Source organism: Phaseolus vulgaris, chromosome 3, assembly GCF_000499845.2.
Source record: "Phaseolus vulgaris cultivar G19833 chromosome 3, P. vulgaris v2.0, whole genome shotgun sequence".
NCBI lineage: Eukaryota > Viridiplantae > Streptophyta > Magnoliopsida > Fabales > Fabaceae > Phaseolus > Phaseolus vulgaris.
The window spans coordinates 41120189-41129336 of NC_023757.2; the positions used below are offsets into that span (position 1 = coordinate 41120189).

The window sequence follows — 9148 nt, forward strand, 5'->3', positions numbered from 1 at the left end:
TAATATTAATATACCACTTCATCCCATAACATTTTTCTTTTCAACCCAATATTATTTATAGTAGTACACAAGTAAGAAAAGTGGGAAATGCAAATTTTTAGATGAGAAAATCTGAGTTTTATGTTGTGATGTGGTTAACTTCTGGGAGTGTAATGATTAGGGGGGAAAACATAAACGTGTTGCAGGGCCAGAATGTGAGTAAGAAAAGAATAAAGGAAATGTTGGAGTGTTATTGTTCCCTTGTCGTTCAGTGTTTGTGGTTTCATTAAGCGTATGAAGGTTCTCTAGTCAATATTTGCACCAACTAAACCACAGTTATAAACCAAATCCTGACATGGATCCCCACTTGTGACCAACCGTTAACCTACCACACCCACCTCTTTTTGTTCTTCATTTTATTACTCTTTATTCTTTTTAATCACAATGGAGGATGTGTATAAAAAATGAATTCAAAAATTCATCACAACAGCTCCATCCATTCACATGCTTTCTTCAACATCACATTTACTCACTTCTTTCTTTTGGTCTACATTTACTCATTTCTTTGAGTTGTTTCCCTGTTTGGAAATTAAGCTTATCAGTTTAATCTTGTTTAGGTGCACATGCATTGGCTTTCTGTTTCTTGTCAACTTCCTCAACTTGCAATTTGAAACACCCTATATTAAAGATTGAATATGTTCACTTTGCCACTAAACAGCTTTTGTCATTATTCTCAAGCCAACTTTGTCAAAATGTCTGAAGCTTTTAATAAATGCATTCAATGGAAAGGTTATTTTATCTGATCAACTGTTGCACATTAAAAATCAAGGGACTTTTTCAGCTTTGTGTTTACCCCGCAGTAAATACCAGGCAGTACATCATATTTTTTCTTATGACTGGGTTGAAACTTTCAGGTAAAGATGGCTGCAAGGTTCTAAGTCTAAAACACAATCTTTTTCCTGTTTTAGCTTTGTGATTAACCACTTACCCCCTTTTCTTTTAAATTGTGAGTTCGAATAATGCTTTGTCTACATTTATTTACATTGATTAATGTAAGGGTTTCTTTCATAGTTTCATCTATAGATGTATTTATTAGTTATCACTTTGGTATTGTTTATTTCTATCATTGCTTCTGAGTGCTCCTCATGCTTTGAGGGATATCTTGATTAGATCACGGGAGGCACGAGGCAGCAATTATGGCTTTTCTCAGACTCATCTTTCCTTTTTCTTTGTATATTATCAGAGCCATTCCTTTTTCTGGGGGAGGAATTGGAGAAGGGTCTATTAAAGTTTTTAAAAGAGTTACCATTATCGGTGTACATCAGTAATGTCAAAGACACCACATGTAGAACAGATAAAAGGAAGAAAAAATCGATATTGTTTAACTCTCTAATTACAAATTTACTTTGATTAAAATCTTTTTTCCTACTTCTATGGTTTAATTTGAGAAAATTCCATACAGGAATGTAAGATGAGTGAAAGTGGGATAATCAAATTCAAAAACTTGTATTACCTCGTGTTTCTGTTGTAAATTCTGAATCTTGACACAAAACTATTAATCTCAGTTACTCGTGACTCAATCCGCAACTCCGAGCCTTATTAATGATGTGTTCCTGTGGTTAAATAGACAAAATTATTAGAAAGCTTCAGCAGCAAAAACCATTATTTAGGTGAATAACAAGACTTGCAGAATCAGGAAAGTTATTATTTTACTTTATCCTATTCTGACTATTACTCTAGGATTCCAGAAACTACATAGAATGGTAATCATAAAGGTGAAAATAGGTGTTGGGTGCTTGGATTCCCCTTTCCTTTTATCACCTAGAAAAGAAAAAGATAAAGATATATAGTGGGAGCCACACTGCAAACTTTTCCCTCGCCATTAGGATACTGAGAAAACAGCATACTGAAAATAAGGCAAGCACATTAATAATGCAGGCAAGGTTTTGGTCATCAAATCATCATGCTATCCTTCTTTCACTCAAGTCAGCTATGGACACACCATGCCTAATCATTGTACTAAATTCCTAAACGCATTAGCACCAGGAATAATTAATTAGAACACCACTTTAACTTCTTTCTGTATTATTAATTGGAACAAATGTTTTGGTTTTCCTTTTCTTGTGCACATAGGAAGAAATTATTGAAACATATGAATTATAGCAGGTAAAAGCTAATTTGTCTTGTATACGAGGCTAGGCCGTTGAAATTATTTTGGTCTACTTCAAATTCAAAATGGGATAATTTGGGCAAATTTTCTAGAATATACGGAAATGGTCCCAAGACTCAGAATTCCCTAGTGAGCCTATATCCTAAGCAGCACGCTTTCTACCCACTCAAAAATATCAAACATTCCAAAGCGTTATCTCTAAGAAAGTAGAACTGTGGTCAACAGAGGAAGAAAGATAGATAGACACTGTTATATTTTCATTACCAAGTGTCAAACAACGAAGAAAATTTTGTGGCATAGAGGTGCCTGCCCCATTATTATTTTAACCTATCAAAATCAAACACAACAATGCGTGGACTTTAAGTCAGTGACTGACGGAAGTAAACATGAAAATGTCAGCGTTTTATGCAGCAGACACAGTTCAAGTAAGCAAATTTTTTGCAGATTAGTATTGCAGGGACAATATTTTATTATTTTTTAAAAGTGATTAATACGAATAATCACCATTTTATTACCCAGTTCCCACGTAAAGTGGTGCATGAATATGAACAGAAAATAATCTTCAAATCTTAAATTCAAAGAAAGTGGGAATTTAAGCAAGGAGAGATCACGAAGACGCATTAATGAAGACAACAACGACAGCCCAATACCATTTATCAGTGTGGAAGCAAAATTAATTGTGATTGATAATAATTGGTGGATTAGCAATTTGACATGATGATGATATAAGCTAAATGAAAACGAAATATATTAATTTATATATCTGCCACATACTCTAACCTCCCGTTTTCACACGCGCTCTTCTAATCCAACACCATGCAAAACTTCTCTACTTTCAAGTAGTTTACCTTTCACACAACATCATGCTCTCAGGCAAAACAAACCTATGAAAATACAAAAGTCGCAAACTAGTAGTAACAAATACAACAAAACCAGTATTTCGCATATTCGTTTGTTCGTTCGTTCGTTCGTTGTCATGCAAAAAGGCAAATACGCACAAAAGACTTCCATTCTTCCGTTGATTTCGGCGCTGTGTTTTAGTGAGCCTTATTAAGATCCCAATATGCACCCTCTGTCTCCGCAATTACCGGAGAAACGGAAAAAAAAGTGAGAAAGCGAGTGAAACAAAGTTTTATGTTCGTGTCTGTCTGAGTTCGTGTCGGGTGAGTTTAAAAGATCAGGCCCATTTGCCCTTGCGATGTTGAACAGTTGCTGATGCTCGCTCTCGTTCTCTGTGGTTCACAAAGGAGCTAACTTCACCCGAGGAACAGGGCGAAGTTAACCGGTTGCGTGGTGGGTTGGAAGGTTTTGGGAGTGATATGGTGTGGTGAGGCGTAACGTAATGGGGTGTGTGGTGGCGAAGCAGGCAGTTTCTGTCACGCCTGCAATTGAGCACTCGGTTGAGTCGGATAAGAACAGGAAGAATAAGACTGAATCAGGTAGGAGCGAGTTGGGTGAGTCAGGGAGAGCGAGTTCCAATGGTGGAAGTGAGTCTCTGAGCTTCAGGTTGGGGAACCTGAGCAAGTACGTGGAGGGAGAGCAAGCGGCGGCGGGTTGGCCGGCGTGGCTCAGCGCCGTCGCAAGTGAGGCCATTCACGGTTGGGTTCCTCTTCGAGCTGACGCATTTGAGAAACTTGAAAAGGTTCGTAGAAATACCAGCCACCCTTTCATCATGTCAAATTATCAATGGTTTTTCTGAGGGTGTTAATGTTGTGATTTGACTAACTAGGTTGCCTTTCAAAGTGAAAAATTGATAAGATTTCTCAAACTTTTTAGAATGGTATTGATAAGATTTAAATTGTAGTTTCGGTCAGCAATTTTGTGGCAATGATATTACAGAAAAATTGTAGACGAACACAATTGTAGTTGCATCACAATTTTTTTATCCCAATATTTGATATTATAAACAATTGTAAATGCAGTCATGTCATAACTATGCAGAAGTCTTAAAAAGCTTAAGATGCAAATGAAATTGTCGTTGTTGAATGATTGTTTTTTCTTGAGTTGTATATAACGTGCTGCTTTATATACTAATGTTTATTATTGAGTTTTGATAACTTGGCTTTTATATATTTGGAAACTGGATGAATAGATTGGCCAGGGAACATATAGTAGTGTTTTCCGAGCAAAGGAGATTGAGACTGGGAAGATAGTAGCTTTGAAGAAGGTGAGATTTGACAATTTTGAGCCAGAGAGTGTGAGGTTTATGGCACGAGAAATAATGATTCTTAGGAGGCTTGATCATCCAAACATCATTAAACTGGAGGGCTTGATTACTTCTAGATTGTCTTGTAGCATATACCTTGTGTTTGAGTACATGGAGCACGACATCACTGGGCTCTTGTCTAGACCAGAAATCAAGTTTAGTGAATCACAGGTATAAATGCTGCATGTTTGTTGTTTTGTTTCTCATACACCATTAGCTAGGTGTTAATAGAGTGTTTTGTAAACTGATACAAAAAAGTTGCCAACTGAATGATGTGATGCTTAGCTAAAAGGATGAAATAATTTTGTTGTGCAGATCAAATGCTACATGAAACAGTTGTTATCTGGTCTTGAGCACTGTCACTCACGGGGTGTGATGCACCGGGACATCAAAGGATCAAATCTTTTAGTCAATAATGAAGGAATATTGAAGGTGGCAGATTTTGGACTGGCAAATTTCTCTAATTCTGGGAACAAGCAGCCCCTCACTAGTCGTGTAGTCACGTTATGGTACCGTCCTCCAGAACTTTTGCTCGGTTCAACAGATTATGGTCCATCCGTGGATCTCTGGAGTGTTGGCTGTGTATTTGCAGAATTACTGATTGGGAAGCCTATACTTCAGGGGAGAACCGAGGTAGTAAAGTAAACTTTTCAAAATGTATGGACTTTTTTCCTTCCCCATTTGATATTTTGTGTTCAAAATCAGATTACCTTCTAATGATGCTCGTTAGTGAGAATTTGTGAATGGAATAAGATCTTATTACACCAAATAGTAAACCAGTTTTCTATTAGAAAGGTTTCCTTTTATTCGTCGATGTACAAAAAATTGGTCGGGTGCCTAAATGGCCTGTGGTTTGTGCCACCTTAAATGCTCTTCAAGAGAATCTCTTTTTCAGTCTCAACTCAACTAAAGTCTTGAAATGCATGTTACCCATAGATTTCAGCCTCAACTCAACTGTCTTGTCCGTCTCAAAGCAAGTGGTGCACTTTTGTCATGCCTACAAGGCTTCATTCATTGTTTTTATTACATACTAATTTTACTATACGACTCACATTGTAAAGTTAAAAAATAAATCCTATGTAGTTGTTGGCAATAATTAATCAGAGTACAAATTACAAACTGTTGGTTTGTTTGACATGGATTCTCTTGTTGTGTGTTTAATTATATATGATCTTGATACAATGGAGAGTGGAACTGAACTTCATAGATTGGTTGCTAACCGGCTAATTGATAATAAACGAATAAACTGGAAATGACAACTATAATATTTTGTTCTTCAACTGTTCTCTTGAATCTCTTCTGAATTCAACTTTGCCATACATTCAGGTTGAACAATTGCACAAAATTTTCAAGCTTTGTGGCTCCCCACCCGAAGAATACTGGAAAAAGACCAGACTTCCTCATGCAACATTGTTCAAGCCGCAACAACCATATGATAGTTGCCTCCGAGAGACATTTAAAGATTTTCATGTATCCAGTGTAAATCTTCTACAAACTCTTCTTTCTGTTGAACCAAGCAAACGTGGGACTGCCTCCTCTGCTCTTACATTAGAGGTAAGTTAACATGGCAATGTTGATTTTGTATATGTTGCAAATTGTTAGAAAGTGGATTTAGGTCTAATTCAACCATGTAAAAGTTGGCTTTGTGATGAGGTTTCACTCACTTATATATAATAATTTGGTAATTTCTCTAGTTAATATGAAATCTTTAATATATTAAACCTAACTCAACTCTATATAACATTGAGTTAAACCTAAACCCACCTTTAAAGAAAACTTACTGAAGGGTTCTTTCTTAATGATTAATATCTATAGCAGAGCTTATGCCTTGGTCCATTTTGATTTTGATAATATTTTTTCTGCATATAATTTTTGTTTTTGTTTTTGTGATATTAGTCGTTGCCTATATACAGATTTTTATCATCATCCATCTTCAAATTTTATGACCATGTACCGCATTGATATATGGTTTTAGACTCTTCTAGCCTTCTAACAATAATTTTACTACTTTTCAGTATTTCAAAACAAAACCTTATGCATGCGACCCATCAAGCTTACCATTATACCCACCTAGCAAGGAGATTGATGCGAAACATGAAGAGGAGTCAAGAAGGTGAAAACCAATAATCTTTTCTGTCTATTTTATGGAGTTTTACTGTCTAAGAAAGGTATAGATTGTCGTACATATCGTCCCTAGATTTTATCAGGGTCTAGATTTGGTGTTAGAATGAGGGGGAGGCTAGATTTGTTCTTTTATCTTGCAAATGTCATTTGAATCGGCATCCTTGAACAGTAAATTGAGGAAAGTCAACTATTAAGACTAGAACTATTTATTTTCAGAAGGTAATATTTATTAGTATTTCATTAAAACATGAATGCCAAAAGTCTAATTCCAGTTGCAATGGAGGCAGGAATATTAGATCCTCCATCTGAAGAGTATCGTATTTGTTCTTCTGGGATAAATCTTAAGGTCTGTTTGGTGTCCGTCAAACAAACTCTTACGGTTGTAATACTGAAAATATGAAGTCAGGCTTTCAATAGTATTGAACATCATAAAAAATTTAATCTTCAAATTTTCATTTTAGCAATTATCATTTGTTGCCTTTTCATGAAATTATACGTGTATGAACTTCCAGGAAAAAAATTGGTGGGCGTGCTGGTGGACCAGAATCAAGAAAACCATCAAGAAAGCCACTAGCACTGAGTAAATTAGCCCCAGCAGAGGTCTAGCTTGCTTTTTTATGTGCTCCCATCATTGTGTTTCTTGTTATGTGCATGCACTGATTTCCAGCAGTGATCTAATCACCAAAAATGTATTTTCATCTCACCTGGCATCTTGTTCTCCTCCTACAGGATTTGACAACTAAAATTCAAACTTCCCGAAAGATGGTTGATAGATGTGTCCACACCCTTAAAGAAGAGAACACTAATACAGGTGAGGAGGCACCAACGCAGTGTAGTGGAAAACCAGACGATTCTTCCTATGTGAAGAATGCGTCTCAAGTAGATATTTCCTTTCCTGGACCATTGCAAGTTTCAAAATCAAGTGGCTTTGCATGGGCAAAAAGGCGTAGAGATGACACTTCAATTAGAACTCACAGTCGGTCTATTTCTCGAGGATATATCTTTAACTCATTGGAAACTTCTACACTAAATTCAAGGAATAATTCTGAATCCAGAAACTATGAAAATAATGATTTTTTCGGGACATGCACCAACTCTAGGGGCCATGACCTACTTGAAATTTCTAAGCTTGCCATGAAAAACCAATGGAGTAAGTTTGATCGTCCAGATTCATTTGATACTGATGAGTACCATTCACAAGAACTGTCCATGGCGCTTTATAACAGGCAGGATTCACTATCCAAGAGAAGTAACCTGGTAAGTTTATTTCACTGAAAAGATCTTCATATTGTTTTTTACAATGAGTTCTAAAGAACTTAAATATCTTGCTTAAATGAAAATTAAAAACTACAAAATTATTCTTACTACAATCACTGAAAACATTGATGAAGTTTACTCTTTATTTTACCTTACTGGCTCTGGTTATCAATTTTCTTGGATCGGAAACCAGAATATGCAATTCATGTGTCCTTGCATGGACATGCTTCTTATTTATTTCCTCCTAACAGAGTTACCAGGATCAAGGAGAAAAGGTAGAGTTTTCAGGGCCTCTACTATCTAAAATGCACACCGTTGATGAGCTCTTAGAAAGACATGAACGACACATCCGGCGTACAGTAAGAAGATCATGGTTTCAGAAAGGTATGTGACAGTAATATCTAAAAGATTTTCACCATAAGAAGAAGCAATTGCTTTTCTCCCTCATTTTTGTGCATAGATTTCTTGAAAATCATTGTTAAGGAACTATGCTATTACAAAGTTAATCAATCAAATTGGCTGAGGGCTTAACGACTGATCCCTGGATTGCAGGTAAGAAGCAAGGGAAGTAACTCCAAAGGTGATATTTATTCATGGGAGGAAATAGATCCTCGCATTTCAAACCAAATGTCCTTGTGAAAGGCCATCTCCATTCTCCAAGCTCACTCGCTGCTGTGACTTTGAGCAACAAATTAACATTATCATGAACACATGGACACAATATCCAGCAGCATGAGTTGCTACTTAGAATAGAAGCTTGGAAACTAACCAATTTAAGGAGTGCAATTCAATTTACAGAAATCAGAAGGCCGTGGAGAAGAGAAGAAAAGCTCTTTTTTACTTCTTTTTCACCATGGATTCTCTATTTTTGGTCAATTATATTATATGAAAGTTTATTTCTTTATTATCTAAACTTCCTCAAACATCTTAATGGTTATCTACCTCTCAACTCTCATCCAACAATGCACATACATATATGTATAAATTGGTCTACATACCTATTTCACTTTTTTTAGGCTTCGAAAGTATATGATGGAGGATTTGATTAAGAAACTTTTCCAAGAATCTTCTTAAAAGAAAAATAAAATAAAATTAATCATAAGACAAAATTAATTAAGTTCCCCCTTAAGTCTTGCAATAGCACGCACACTTTAAAACACATCAGTAAGTTACTTATTTGTGAAATCAATTTATCGCATCCTTTAGTTTTTGCATCTTCTACACAAACCTCTTTTGCTTTTGGGTGTTTTTTACTTCCATCAAATAGCTGAAATGAGGCAAATGCTTCCTACACCGATCATTTTTAACCTGCACCCAACATATTTTTTTAATTTCCAAAAATATCCTTAATTCTAGAAATAAAAATCCAGAATTGAAAATAATATATTCTGGAAAAATAAATCCGGAAGTGG

At 35.9% G+C, this 9148-nt stretch overlaps 1 protein-coding gene across 1 annotated transcript; it reads left to right on the top strand.

Moving 5' to 3' along the window:
- Window positions 1-2926: 2926 nt before the first annotated feature.
- On the top strand, window positions 2927-8643 carry LOC137807746 (protein IMPAIRED IN BABA-INDUCED STERILITY 1-like). The gene is made up of 9 exons (XM_068608524.1): window positions 2927-3791; window positions 4242-4526; window positions 4671-4988; window positions 5682-5909; window positions 6371-6468; window positions 6992-7079; window positions 7209-7736; window positions 7988-8120; window positions 8289-8643. The coding sequence occupies exons 1-9, from the start codon at window positions 3492-3494 to the stop codon at window positions 8306-8308; spliced, it is 1998 nt and encodes a 665-aa protein (XP_068464625.1). The 5' UTR covers window positions 2927-3491; the 3' UTR covers window positions 8309-8643.
- Window positions 8644-9148: the final 505 nt, after the last annotated feature.

Excerpts from the sequence above, each read along its gene's own strand:
- LOC137807746 (XM_068608524.1), top strand. The coding sequence starts at position 3,492 with ATGGGGTGTGTGGTGGCGAAGCAGGCAGTTTCTGTCACGCCTGCAATT. Across the intron at positions 7,080-7,208 it reads GTAAATTAGCCCCAGCAGAG|GATTTGACAACTAAAATTCA; the intron begins GTCTAGCTTGCT and ends CTCCTCCTACAG. Across the intron at positions 7,737-7,987 it reads TATCCAAGAGAAGTAACCTG|AGTTACCAGGATCAAGGAGA; the intron begins GTAAGTTTATTT and ends TCCTCCTAACAG.